This window comes from Odocoileus virginianus, chromosome 6 (genome assembly GCF_023699985.2).
Source record: "Odocoileus virginianus isolate 20LAN1187 ecotype Illinois chromosome 6, Ovbor_1.2, whole genome shotgun sequence".
Taxonomy (NCBI): Eukaryota; Metazoa; Chordata; class Mammalia; order Artiodactyla; family Cervidae; genus Odocoileus; species Odocoileus virginianus.
The window spans coordinates 40,228,097-40,243,643 of record NC_069679.1 but is presented as its reverse complement, the minus strand read 5'-3'; the positions used below and the strand labels follow the sequence as shown (position 1 = coordinate 40,243,643).

At 36.8% G+C, this 15,547-nt stretch overlaps 1 protein-coding gene across 3 annotated transcripts in view; it reads right to left on the bottom strand.

Annotated features, from left to right (window-relative positions):
* SLTM (SAFB like transcription modulator) overlaps positions 1 to 15,527 on the bottom strand; it is a 43,442-nt gene extending 27,915 nt beyond the window's left edge. For 2 of the 3 annotated variants that reach the window (XM_020882635.2, XM_020882637.2), the window contains exons 1-4: positions 15,271 to 15,526; positions 14,215 to 14,302; positions 3,056 to 3,120; positions 250 to 447 (exon numbers count right to left, since the gene is read on the bottom strand). In XM_020882635.2, the coding sequence (XP_020738294.1) occupies positions 250 to 447; positions 3,056 to 3,120; positions 14,215 to 14,302; positions 15,271 to 15,432 (513 nt within the window). In that variant the 5' untranslated portion in view covers positions 15,433 to 15,526. Of the gene's footprint in view, positions 1 to 249; positions 448 to 3,055; positions 3,121 to 14,214; positions 14,303 to 15,270 lie in introns of all 3 variants that reach the window. The other variant, XM_070469220.1, reaches the window with a different exon arrangement.
* Between the last annotated feature and the right edge of the window lie 20 nt (positions 15,528 to 15,547).

Below are 15,547 nucleotides of genomic sequence, written 5' to 3'. Positions count from 1 at the left end.
ACATGAAAATATATAGACTAAATAGCAATTTATAGCATGATAACCACTAGGTAAAAACATATACATATGTGGAAAATAATAAGCAAAAATTGAAAGGTCATCTTAGATTGCAGGATTCTGAGTGATTTATAAGTAACTTTAAAAGTATATTTTTTGAAAGTTCTGTGACTTCCCCATTGAACTAGAAAAATACTTTTTTATTATTTAGTACTTAGTTTGTGTCACATCTTAAAAAAACTGGCTAAAGACCTGACTTTCGATGTCCTCTTTTTCTATATCTTCTACTGCTTCTGCCTCTATTAATTCATGAGCAGTCTTGTTCTCTTCTGCAGAAAGTAACTCCTTGGAATGCACATTTTCTTCTTCATTTTCACAAAATTCTTCAGAGTCCTTCAGTTCATCATTTCCATCTTGTTCATGTGCCTCTTGATTCTCCAATTCACAGTCCTTTTAATGGTAAGAAAATTTGATACAATTCGAGGCAAAGTACTGGGGGCTATCCACCAAACCTTTTTGGTAATTTACATCTCTAAATGTTTTCACTTCTATCATATTTTGACATTACTCCCAAAGTCAAAGTTCAGTCATTTTATATTACATACTAACTGTGCCTTTAAAAATAGAGGGGGGTCTAATACCAAGGTCATTAAACTATGCATCTGAGTTCCCAAATCACTTACACTGAAATACATATACACTAATTGGATTGCTCTCAAGTTCCAGTTATAATATTTACCAAGTCACATCCTATAAGCTTTCCTATAAGACATGGCTTCAAAGAAATGACTTCTTTTCTCTACATGCCACAGTTTGGTTTATCTGCAAAGACTGTGGACATCTTATATATGATAATATAAATTTTATTTCTAATGTATAATAAGGAATCCCAACTGTTACACCAATGCCTGTTCTTACAAATATGCAAATAACTAATCTAATGTATTAGTTTTGAAATCAACCATCATGCCACAAAGCCAATTAAGCAAGGGAACTTAGATTGGGATTCTCTCTGTGAAGGAAAGAATATCTGTTTGCCCCTCAAAGTTTATGGATATAAGGGTACCTCAGTAGAAATAAAGAAAAGCAGCAATCAGTCTAGTTCCCTCTCTCATTAACTGCAGACAAAGGGTTGAAAGCAATGGACATTCTTCCTCCTTTCCTACCCTCATGGTAAATCCAACAGATTTTAAGGTTTCTCGGTTAAAAGGGGAAAAGTGTAGGGGTATAACTATTAATTATTCATAGATGAACTGCAATGAGGGACTAGAAATTTCTGGGAAGGTAGGCACAGAAAAGAAACACGATTGTTTGGAATGTGCAGTGCTTGGGGAGCAGGTCATCTCTGGGACAGCAGGTTTAACCAATTTATCTACCTATGAGCGGGGGAACACTGGGAAGTGAAAATGGAGTAGGTGGTTGGTTATACGATGGCAGAATAATTGGTGCAAAACAAAAAAACAAAACAAGGGAAGTCACTAGGGAGCGTCATCTACTTTGAAGGGACAATTCTGACTACTCTCCTCACCTACAAGTAGAAGTATCTACAGCACTCACATATCTACACACTAGGTGGTATTTACCCACCATCACTGTATAAACTCCAAAACTACCAGCTCTGAGAGACAAGGCAAGTATGTTCACTTTGTTTCTATCATATTTACCACACATGAGGATACCTCCAAAGGGAAAAAGAAATACAAAAAAGTAACGATACATTTAAATATTATTTTGTAAAAGTTATTTTGTTCTTTTAGACAGTATGACCAGGTTCATTTAATAATTAAACAAAGGCATCCTTTGTGGTACATATAAGACAGCAATATTACATCTCCTCGTAACATTTTAAATGACTAAAACATTTTTGTTCACTGAAGAGCTGAAAGGAAGTTAGAAATTTGAAAACTAAAAGGGTTTTTTTACTAAGTCACAATGTTTTTCCAGCTTATGGGTAGTTTTGGCTTAATCATACACTCACTAGTGAAGACAGCTAGAGAAAATGAGAGCAAAGGAACAAACCTAACAGAAGATATACCACAAGGATAACAGAATACAAAGACTGAACAGTCCTTAAAGGCTCAAAAAAAGCCGGTTATAGGCATGCAATCACCCATTTTAATGGATCCCTGAGCACATATTTCTTGAATTACCTGATTTCAGGGCTAACTCTTCAACCAAACATCTCTTTCTCTCTGTGCCTGCCGTCAAAGTGCAAGATACAAAGAGTGAGGTACATGGTACCTGTGTAGCCTGCGTGTGTGGGGAGGGTAGAGAGTTAGATGGTAGGAAATGAGTGAGTAAAGGGACATGAGCTGACTTCATGGTGGACCACACAGACATCCGAGATGTTATGGCAATATGACCTAATTGAACAGAAACTGTACAGAAAACAGAATACATGGGGTGTAAACGTATGTAATTTAAAAGGAACTATGCTTATTAAATAATTCCTGCAAATGCCACACTACTTAAGACCTAATGATCAGTCAATAGGAGATCACATTTCATTAAAATGAAACAGCAACAATAAAAACTATGATTAAAAGTAACAGTATATAGAACAGCCACAACCTCAATTAAAATTACATACTCTGTTCTCCTAGTTGGACATTCTTTTTTAGCCAATAAAGACCTGGCTTATTTATCTTTAATGGGCAAAACATATTTCTTAATCTGATCTTCACCAAGTAGCAATACATCAGCAACTTTCTCCATTTTAAAGACTACATTAATCTGATTTCTGTATATTATTAATATATACAAAAGCTAAATGTGATGGGCAGTACCCTGTCCAGGAACTAAGGTATCAATTGTCCTGTACCTGTTCCTCTGGCCCCTATGTCTCCCCCAACAAACATTCTTTGCTTTGTCTCATTTAACTAAAGTTATTTATTATATTTCTCAACTATGAGAATTAGTAATACTGACAATATTATATATCTCTATACCTATTTACTAACATATTTCAGTGCCTATTGTTAAAGCAAAATGCATGAATTCATCATGCAAAATACTAGGCTCAAAACAGACATCTTAACCTGTGTAATTAACACTTTACCTTGACAAAAGCATCATCTTCCACAGAAGCATCTCCACTCAACTCATCTGCTTCCTGTTTTTTACCTGCGAAAGAAGGAAAATGGGCTAACAACCAATATTTTATTACTTTAAGAGCAAAAAACATTCAGACAAGTTTACCCCGAGGTACCACTCTCCACTCCCAAATCATCTGACAAAGCAAATGCCAACTGCTTATAAACCACCTGGCCATGGCTGTCCCAAACCAAAAAAAAAAAATCTTTATGAACAATGTCATGCTGTTTCGTTTCACTAAAATAAACTGTGCAAATAATTAATCCTACATATGAACCATCATCTTCACTGACTTGACATATGAGATCCATTTTTCTTTACACCAGTCAAATTCTCTATCTTCAATTCTCCCAGAAGTAGCATCACCTTTCAACAGTACTCTACTAACTGTATACATAACCAGACACCTGATAGCTAAATTCAAGACTCATATCCCTCATAAAACCTTCCTAAGTTCTTCCTGTCAACAAGCTTTCTCTAAAATAAAATTCTCACACTTGACACCTCACAATCCATGATCAGCTGATGATATACTGCCTTGTTCTGTCGGGTACCACTTGCTCACCATTTAAAGAAATATCTTAAGTACAGTGACTGCTTTTATGCTTATTTTGTGTTTCTCTAAAGGCCTAAATATTAAGTCATGCTTTAACATGATGACTGATTTAACTGATTTAAGGTAAGTACAAATTACTTCAGACTGAAAACTGTTAACAGCTTCCAGATAGACTACAGGTCTCCCTGACCCAACCCTCAACTTCAAAACTGTGAAAATTGGTGGTTGGAATTTTTTCAAGGTTTTACACACACACACACACACACACACACACACACACACATTTTCCACAGATCCAAGGCTAAAAGTGCCTCACACATACACACACACAAATTTTCCACAGATCCAAGGCTAAAAGTGCCTCACACACACACACACACACACATTTTCCACAGATCCAAGGCTAAAAGTGCCTCACATACACACACGTTTTCCACAGATCCAAGGCTAAAAGTGCCACACACACACACACACACAAATTTTCCACAGATCCAAGGCTAAAAGTTTGTGTTTTCAAGCAAGTCCATAAATATCCACTTAGATAACCCATAATCTATCAGAAATGCTGTTTTAAAAAAAATCACAGCTGTTAAAATTTTACTATTAAGTTTTTAAAAATTTATTTATTTCCAGATGTTAATGGATGTTTTCTCCTGAGGCCAACTAATCAACCTTTCCTTGGCCTAAAACAGGAACTGCCACATACCTATCTCAAGCTTCCATGACCCCAGAGGAGAGAGTTTGGCTGTGAGGTAATTATAAAAAAAAATTAGGTTAACTCCCTTTCCCATGTCTCTTCACCAGCTCCTATCTTCCATCTAATCCCAACTGGAAATCCTTTCCATGAATGAGAGATAAAAAGGGAACAAGATACAGGTTCTTCCAGGTATGTGAAAAGATGAAAAGTAAAGAGTTTTCTTTTATCCACTGAGGTAAAAGAGGTCTTCATATCCCTGAGGGCTTGTGTGAAACAAAAGAGAAACAAAATGTAGAACTTAGTGGCATTTGTATTTTAGAGAAAACACAATTAGAAGTTACTAGAGGGCAATGAGGGAGATGTTCCTTCCTTAAAAAATAAAACAGTATCAGGTGAGAAACAGCTTACTAAACTGTTCTATCACAGATCATAGAAAAAGCAAGAGAGTTCCAGAAAAACATCTACTTCTGCTTCACTGACTATGCTAAAGCCTTTGACTATGTGCATCACAACAAACTGTGGAAAATTCTTAAAGAGATGGGAATACCAGACCACCTTACCTGCCTCCCGAGAAACCTGTATGCAGGTCAAGAAGCAACAGTTAGAACCGGACATGGAACAACAGACTGGTTCCAAACTGGGAAAGGAGTACACCAAGGCTGTATACTGTCACCCTGGTTATTTAACTTACATACAGAGTACATCATGTGAAATGCTGGGCTGGATGAAACACAAGCTGGAATCAAGATTGCAGAGAGAAACATAAATAACCTCAGATATGCAGATGACACCACCCTTATGGCAGAAAGTAAAGAGGAACTAAACAGCCTCTTGATGAAAGTGAAAGAGGAGAGTGAAAAAGTTGGCTTAAAACTCAACATTCAGAAAACTAAGATCATGGCATCCGGTCCCATCACTTCATGGCAAATAGATGGGGAAACAGTGGAAACAGTGACAGACTTTTATTTTCTTGAGCTCCAAAGTCACTGCAGACAGTGACTACAGTCATGAAATTAAAAGATGCTTGCTTTTTGGGAAGCAATGACCAAAGCTATGACCAAACTAGACAGCATATTAAAAAGCAGACATTACTTTGCCGACAAAGGTCTGTATAGTCAAAGCTATGGTTTTTCCAGTAGTCATGTATGGATGTGAGAGTTGGACCATAAAGAAAGCGGAGCGCTGAAGAATTGATGCTTTTGAACTGTGGTGTTGGAGAAGACACTTAAGAGTCCCTTGGACTGCAAGGAAATCAAACCAGTCAATCTTAAAAGAAATCAGTTCTGAATATTCATTGGAAGGAGTGGTGCTGAAGCTGAAACTCCAGTACTTGGCCACCTGATTCGAAGAGCCATCTCATTAGCAAAGACCCTGATGTTGGGAAAGATTGAAGGCAGGAGGAGAAGGGGACGGCAGAAGATGAGATGCCTGGATGGCATCACCAATTCAATGGACACGAGTTTGAGCAACTCTGGGAGTCTGTGATAGACGGGGAAGTCTGGTATGCTGCAGTCCATGGATTTGCAAAGAGTTGGACACGACTGAGGACTGAACTGAACTGAACTGATGCTAGGAAAGATTGAAGGCAGGAGGAGAAGAGGACGACAAAGGACAAGATGGTTGGAAGGCTTCACCGACTCAATGCACATGAGTTTGAGCAAGCTCCAGAAGATGGACAGGAAAGCCTGGCGTGCTGCAGCCTATAGTGTTGCAAAGAGTTGGAAACAAATGAGTGATTGAACAACCACCACCACAATATAAAACCTTAAAGCTTTTAAAAGAAATAAGCTTTTTAAAGCTACAAGATTCCACCACCCACCCCCAACACCCACACCACCAAATAACCTATAGAGCAGAGCTTTTGAGTGATATTCCTTCAGATCATTTGCAAATACTATTTACTATTTATAAATATAAAATGCATTATAATTTGCAAAGCACTTTTAAAAAGTTCAGGTGATTTTTCTCTAGCACCCCACAGTACATAGGGCAAGTAATCACAACTTTACAAAAGAGAAAATGAACCAAGGTTACACAGCCTGCCCAAAGCTCGTAAATGGCATTGTCAGACCTAGAAGCCAAGGCTTCTCATTTCCAGGACTAAAATTCTTTCCACTTCATCTTACTATGACCTACTTAAAGGACATTATTTTAGTAAGAAGTGGTTAACTCAATTTATAGATACCATCTTTGAAATGGAAGCCCTCAGCATGACAAGCTACAAATACTATACACACTCCATGGCGAGTTTCACTTGCCTTAATTTACTTAAAGGAAAACCAAATTACACTACATCAACAAAAACAACAGATGCAGTCACTACCACTGCTTAAGTAGCTTCCACTGTGTAGGCACTATGATACATGCTTCATATATATTAATGCATGTATTTTATCCTCTTAACTAGCCCATTCTACAACATACTGAAAAGTTAATCAGATTACAAAGTTAGTAAGGGCAGGGCTTCAGTTTAACCCCAGGTCCACTCCCACTCCTCAAAACGACACAAGCGTTAGCTACAGTGAGCCATCCTTCTAGCACAAACAGAGGCTCCACAGGCCACATCTGTAAGATTTTAAAATGAGAGAGTCACAGAGATTATGTAACTTGTCCCATGACAAACAGGCAGCAAGCGGCCGAGATACAGAGAAAGGTCCAAATCGCTTCCTTTATTGTTTTTAACAATTGTATCACATGAAAGCACTGGACACAATGTGTCATCAGCTTATAAAAATAAAAACTAAAAGGACAAGATTTTTCAAACATAACATTAATGAAACTAGTAATAACCTGACAGACACACAATAAACTGACATTTTACACACTAATTTTTGACTGCTCTCATAACCTGTATTTATTTACACATGCTCAATTAGAAACTATATTGTAATTTAAAGTATCACCCCTCCCCCATACAAAGATAATTCACCTCTCAGACAGCTATGATGTTCATCATCCAGCCTAAAACGTAGTACAATGCTGTGTAATGAGCATTACATAGATCTTGAATGATAATGGTGTAGTTTCTAAGCTGGACGCTAGCAGTAAACAAAGTTCAGACTTTTATTTAGCCCTCACTGTGACATGCCAATCAAATCAGCATCATGTACAATCCCATACTGTCAGTAAGGACTGTAAACTTGGAGTTGAAAGATACTACAAAGAACATCTAGAGATTCCTAACTTTTATGATGTCACAGATAAGAAATAACTTAAAAATCAAATCCCACTTAATTCAGCAAGCACCACCAGCTTAGGCACATTTTTGTACAGTCGGCAACCATTTATACTTAATCTCCCATGTAAGCCTGTGCTATGACATGTCCTATAACAAAATAATAAATGAATCTTTTGTCCTTCAAGAAATCTGGCATGTACCATAGAAATATGAATTGGTCCAAAGGAAAGCAGCACCACCAGGATGAGGAAGCTAACTGAAAGTGCAATGTAGACAGAAGCCTAGCTAATGCTTTGAGGAACAAAACTAAAAAATAAATTGAGCATAAAGATAGTCTGAATAGCAAAATAAAAAATGGAAGCAAAATTACTTATCACATCTCAAACTATCATAGTAGTAACATACAGCTATCTTGAAATTACATAAAATACACTGCAATGTTCTTTGCACAATCAGAGTCAAAAGTAAAAATACACCAAAGGAAAAAGATGCTAAAACACCTCCTTATTTATGCATCGTAAGTTTGTATAGGTCCACAAACCCTTAATGAAACCACTGGGGCCAGACACGTTTTAGAACTGTCCGGTTTTAAAAGAGTACAATAGTGTATATACCAATTGTTAATTTAAACTTCCCAATGGCTTCTGGAACACTCTTAATTAATCACGGAAATAAGATTATAAATAGCTTCACTTTTGCCAAACTTAAGAAAAAACTTTATTTTCAGAACACTTGTGTTTCAGAATTAAGAATATAGATTTCAAGATGAAAATTTGGTTTTCTCCTTCAAAGGCAAACTAATTCTTAAAAGGGTTGGTAATTTTCCTTTTCAAGTTCAGAAATACCTCCAAAAACAAAAACAAAACAAAAAAATCTACTTAGGAAGTAGAGTTTAAAGTAATTTGCCAAAAAACTTTGTGGCTGAGTAACTTTTCCACTAAACATTTACGGAAGTTATGAAATGCAGAAAAGGTTCAGTCACAAAATTTCTGTTAGAGAAGAGGGAATAAGACTCAGAGACCAGGCCAAACAGAACAATGTTAATGTTTCCAGCAACAACCTCTCCCCAACTGCACAAAATCTTAAAATAATCATGTACTATTGTCTTGTGTTAACTGTTTGCATATGCGTTTTAGCCTCTCTTCTATTAAAGAAATCAGATTTCTGACTTGCACATTGTCTTAAACATAGCAGTCATCCTATAGGTCATTTTATTATTTTTTTAAAAATCTACCATAAAGATAAATTCATATTCATATAATAAAGTAAATCTGAAAAATACCAAACATATATTTTAAAAACCTCTTAACTTTATCATCTAAAGACAACCAAACTGAACATCCACACACACCTGTGAACATTTGCACAAGAAGGCAGCAAAAATGCAACTGAGTTCTTAATGGATTACTTTTCAATGCTATCAATTAAAAGAAAGTAGTACTGCTTAACTCGCAGCATTTTTGTGCAAGTCAAGTAAAGCAATATGAAAGTTTTCTGAAAACTGTATAGAGAATTAATCACATATATAGAAAACTGTATAGAGAATTAATCACATATATATTTAAATAGAGAACTAATTGTGTAAGGTATAGAGAACAAACCAACAGGCAGAAAGGGATGAATGAAAATGATGCTAAGTTTCAAGCTACAGGCTAGAGCACCCAGTGGTTCTTAACTCTAGCTGCTTGAGAATCACCTGGGGAACTTTTAGAAAACACTGATTCCTGGGCCCCCCAAAGAATAAACAAAACCAACCCTCTAGGGGGCAGGAGCCTGGTATCTGTATTTTTTAAAACTTAAATGACTCTAGTGTAGGTCGGATTGAGTGTAACCAAAGAAGTTGGAATAAGAAGAATATGAAGAAGGTTAATGTTTTCAGATTCTCCATACTAGAGAAAATTTAAATTCTGCCTACCTTCCACAAAACACCTAGAGTAGGAATAAACTTGTATTAGTTCTCAAAAAGGTAAAAAATAAAAACAAACAAACAAAAATCCTTAAACCTCTTACAAGTACATGCACATATACATATACAACTTAGATCAATAAAATGTAACTTCTGATAAAGTTGGAGTGGTGGAATTATGGGCAATTTTCACATATTTGTACTTTTCTGGATTATCTAGTTTTTAAAATGAAAACATTTCACTTTTATGATCTGGAAAACAATTCTGTAAAGCCACCATACAAACTATTCCAGGATACCAGAACTAGAGGCTAACTGGGACGGTGAAGTTTATGGTGTGAACGGTGAACTCCTGGAATTGCACCACACTGAGGCCCTTTTACTGTAACATGTGAGATCTTAGAGCTGATTAAATAAATCAGTAGATTTCAGCCTTAAACCCTAAGCTACTATTCAACCTCTTCATTAAAGTCATTTCTGATGCCACCAACTAGTAATAATGATTGCTTTTTCCTCTAATTCCTAGACAATTCACACTTCATTTTACATGAATTCATGAAAGAGAAAGTCAGAATCTTCTGCCCTTGATTCAAAATGCCTGGAAGGTGATTGACATAGGAGAAAGACATTTTCTTTAAGTACTAGAAAATTTCACCTATCTCTCCATCAAGATTCTTGACACACACCATATTTGACACAACAAAAGTAAAAAAGTACTTTGATAATAAACATAATCCATCATATACAACTGCATAAGTCAAATGCTGGTTTTAAAAACAGAGGTAAAACTGCCTGATTTTGTGAAATGAAAATGACAAACACAACTTTTGAGGTCAGACAATATTCTAGCAAAAGTTATGAGGCTTTCCAACACAGCAACAACTTGGTGAGGGAGAAAAGAAAAGGCAGGTGCCCATGATTCGTGTTCTAGAAGTAAGTGTATTTCACATATCAGTGTTTAAGAAGCCACTAGTGTTGTTGAGAAAGGCACCTTAAAAAGAAAAATCATATGGAGGATAGTAAAGACTATTTATTAATCTCTGATACAGTGCTTCCTACAACGAAATATGCAGTTAAAGTAAGCATCAAAAGAAATATTTTTCAAAGCAGTTGTTAAGAAAGTCATCATATGACCCTTGGTATTCATTCAACAAATATTTTCTGAGCACCTCTTATGTGCAAAGCAAGCTGCTAAGCATTACAGAGACTAATGTAAATAAAAGACTATGTCCTTATACCCTCACATAGCTTCTAGCCCAGTAGGTACCCAAAAAAGATCTGACACTTTTGGCCTCAGAATGCTTCTCAATGCCACAGTTCTGATTAAAATTTCCTTAACATCCAAACATACTACAGTTAAAAAAAGTTACAGTTTACTATGATACTATATTAAATCCATTTTATGTGGTTAATTACTATATTCTTATTTGGCATACAAATTTTAGAAAGCTTAACAGAGTAAATACATAATTAACTATACTGATTGTCTACACTGAGTATGGTACTTTCCACACATAATCAGGCATTATGTCTGGATAAATGTGTAACCCAAAAATATACTTGTTTCTATAGTAGGAACAAATCAGATTTTTAAAAACCTGAAGTATTGTGAGTTTCAATACAGTTAAGTACTATACTACTGTATGTAGTACAGTACAGTTAAGTGCACTACATACACTTCCGAATACTGCGCTGATTAACTACTTTAAGTAACTTTTGCCAAAGTTTAGGTGACTCTAAAGGTTGAAAATCCAAAAGAATGATATGCTATTTACAAGTGAACCAAAAGAAAGTTTACATCTATAATCTCTAAAAGGCTAATGAGGAGTTAGTTCTACCTGTTTAACCGCTTTCTAACACACACCCAAATAATGACCATAAATCTCACTGGTGAAGCTTTCTTCTACATAGCAAGGAGAATGAGAAAAGGTTCAGAAGTGAGAACCAATCTAAGCTACAAATTTCACCATACCAACTACAAGCAGATAGATTTTTACAAATATGTCAGTCATAAATATTTGGACTCACTAAAACATTATCAACATTTGTTATAAGTTCGTGAGTTTATGCTTCTAATAACAGTATTTTTAAAATATTCCACAAAATACGGAAGAATGCAGATTCCTTTTCCTTTAATCTGTCAAAACACAGTCATTTTAACACTGTGAAAATTTAAAAAATTTTCTTAAGAAACAGGGACTCTGCACTTGTAAGAGAACAAGCTTAATATTTCACCTAAGAAATGTTAAGACCCAAGAAGCTTCTCTCGCCTTATCATTCAACACCATTTAACTTTTACTTGCTACATTAAGCCACATCATCATAAGAATTATTTATTTTGTCTAACAAGCTATTAAATGTTTTATCTTGCTCTTGTCTACATGACTGCCTCTAAGTAAACCCTTTCTTTATTCTTTTCCTATTTTAGTATGCTCAGCTGAAGAAATCTATACTAACTGAGGAACTATGAGCTTTCCTGTTCCTTTCTTATATATCTATTTTAGCTCAACAGAAAGAATTTTTCTTCTGGCTCCTGGTTACATATAATTATTAAATTTCAGAATTAAGAGACACTTACAGATAGTCTAGTAAATTTTCCACTTTTATAAAAAAGAAGTAGACCCACTGAAAGAATAGTAGTATGATCAAGATAAAATTATTTTCAAGACAGATACTAAGTGAAATAAGATGTGGCAAACAGAACCTTATTTTAGAATAATATTTCATTTTAAAAATCTGTTAATTACTGATATATTTAAAGTTTTCCTATTCAAATTTGATGCCTAAAAGTTATTTCTAAACTTAAAATTTAAAAGAATCTTATTTATAAGCATCTTAACTGTAAATTAATTCAAACCAAGTTCTTAGTTGGGGGTTTACATTATATTCTTTGTAATTCATAGGATTTTGAGAACAATGATAAATGGAACTCAAGGAGACAAGAGCTATTTATCACACATGTCTCAGAATGAGTCTGATGAAGTACTCAGTTGTAGTCTGCTACAGACAAATAATATTGCAACTCCTAACTAAATACCACAAGATACCTTAACATCAGGATTATGGAAAAATTAAATTTCAAGTATCCTTATAATCTATACAAGAGGGAAAAATTAACATAGACACATACACATATATACATATGTACATATGTATACTGAAAAACTTCCTAAAATGGTATATTGCTGAATTTATTTCTAACAGTAAGATGAAGTTCTTAATGACTGAAAAAGAAAGGGATACACACAGAAATTAAAAGTAGGTGAAAATAAATGAGATTTACTTTACACGTACATGCTAAGTCATTAATCAACTTGAATAACTTGGGACCATAGTGAACATATAACATCTATCAAACTACCACAATGTGCTAAATAATTTACATGAATTAAAATCTTTATAAGAAATCACTATAACAAACAGGGTTAATTAATACCTGATGTACTTATTCCTGAATTTTCTTATGCTTCCTCATTTTGAAATTGCCTCTGGGTTTGTCAGCAGAGGCTTCTCAATAAGCTTCTCTAACCACTGGGAAATTTATCTCTCAAAGTGATACAATGAGCAAGAATTAATTGAAAGCCACATATCTTCAAGGTAACTTTGTAACTCCTTTAAACTCCTTTTCCACTAGTCATCCCCATCCTATCCTGGAAATGCTTCTTAGCCCTTTTTAATTTCCTTTGGCACAAATAGAAGACTCTTGCAAAGGTAGGAAAACTCACAGAGAAAGCTACCATCAAGATGTCCCTGGTCCTGATACTCATACAGATTGCTTAAGCTCAAACTTGACTATTCCCTTCTTTTCAAAGTTATTCCATTCAACCATTTTACTGTAGTTGCAATCAATCTGGTCTACAGCAGAGAGTAGCAAATCGATCACTTGAAGCAGTAAAGAGTGTTAGGTTTTTAAAATGCTGTAGCTGCATGGAAATTGTAGGTAGGTACCAGGATTCAGATACCCACATGATGCCCACCCTCTTACACTGTCCTTATGGGACAAAGGGGAGAAATCCGTAGTTATTCCAATAAGGATTTCACCAACTAGAAACTTCTAAACATATCTAAGCCCCACTTACAGTGTTAAAATGTTAATTTAAAACCAACTTTACCTATTCACTAAATCACCATATCCCAGAAATATGAGTATATATATGGCCTAGTTTAAAAGTTAGAAAATTGAAATCTTTAATATATCCCTGTAAGTTAAAACTTTTTTTTTTAAGCTAATTAGTCATGGATTTTGGATTCTTTTTCCCCTGCCTTGTTAGTATGACTGGTGAGGTCTTTTTGAGTTCTACTGAAAATTAGAACGTATAATGGCCTAAATGCAAATTAAGTTCACCAAGACAAACAAAATAGTAAACACAAAGGTTATAAAATTTTAATATACTAGAGAAAACAGCAAGGAGCCAAGGTGAAAGATTTGGTAGGAATTCCATCAATACTCTGCCAATTGTGGGGCAAGGTAGATATGTTTTAAACCATCATTTTATTCTTCAGGTCTTCACACTATGAAGGAAGAAACATTATGAAACTTGACTTTGTAATTTATTCGGAAGCAATAAAAAACTGGTCTCACTTTCAGGACAACTTCAGCCAAATCTTAAGGGCTACTAGTCACCCAAAGCCTGGCAACAGTACTTTTCTTCCTTGACCCAACAAGGCAGAGTGCCAGAGGGAAATAGCAAAGAGTAGCACTATATAAACAGGGCAAGTGGCATAAGAGCAGAGGCAAGTTATATAACCAAAATATATTTTAAAATATGTTTATAACTCGTAACAACCTTTGCCTTTGGTTGGTTTCTTGTTTGGAGTATCAGTTGAAACAGTTAATTCAATATTATCTGGATCGCCTCCTTCCTCTTCAATAGCCTACATTAGAAAGAGAAGTTAATATGCTACACAGTCTATCTAAACTTATTTTATAAAAACGAAATGAAAAAAAAAAAAAAAACAAACCTCAAGCCTCAAGACATTAGGATTGCCAGTAATTTCATAAACCAACTTCACAAACGAGCAATTAAACTACACAAGTGAGAGAAACTTTCAGGAGGAAATATCATTAGGTAGAAAAATCACATGGAGCTTTACACTTTACCTAGTCGAGAAAATTAACTATCACATATTATCATACTGAACAAAACTCTAAATATTCTCAATTGCAGAAAAGTTGCTAGCTACTAAAGAGCTAAAAGAAGCTTCCCTAATGTCTATTATGCAAACTTGGTTCTCCTCTACTATAATTCCAACGCTCACTCAAACCAGAAAGATAATCAGGGAAGAAAAAGCAAATCATTGTGCTAATGCAAAAACTGAAAACCCAGCGGACAAACCTTTCTCTTGCCCACCCATCAAATCCCACTACCAATCCCCCGCTAGTATGGGGAGAAAACGGTTGGGCACAATTAAACGGTAACTTTGCAGAAGTCACCAAAGTAACCAGTCCCTACGAGGCCAAGAAATGCACGCGCTCACCATCGCTAAAGACTGGGGACCGAGCGCCTCCCGGGTCTCCACGACCGCCCTTGGGAGGCCGCGCCGGCCGGCCGCAGCCCTCGGCAGCCTGGCGGGGACGTCCCGGGGGAGGCAGGGGCGCGCTCGGCTACGGCGGCCAGTCCCGGGCGGCTCGCGGGCCCCTGGCAGGCCCGGCCCGGCGCGCGGGGGCGGGGGTGCTGCGTGAGGGTCCTCACTCTCCCCGCGCGCGCGCGGGCGACGCCCGGGACCTCCCCACCGCACCGCACCGTGGGCCCCTGAGGCTGAGAACGGCCAGAGTCTGCGGCGGTAGTGGGGGCTCCGAGGCGCGGCCTAAGGTCGCCTTCCCGGACCTCGCCGGGCCTCACCTGCTTGAGTCGGGAAACGAGTACGGTCTTGACTCCGGTGATATCCAGGTTCCGCCGTTTCAGCTCGGACTTGAGATCGATGACCCGCAGATCGGTGATCTTTTTACCTTCTGCCTGACCTGAGGCGGCCGAGGCTGCCACAGCACCGGTAGCGGCAGCCATTTTAGAAGAGCGGCGCGCTGCCAAGGCAGCGAGTGAGCTGCAGGGCGGCGGCAGCGGCTCCAACTTCGACCCAGGCCTCGCCGGCCGCCGGCGCCGCGCAGCGCTGCGCACAATG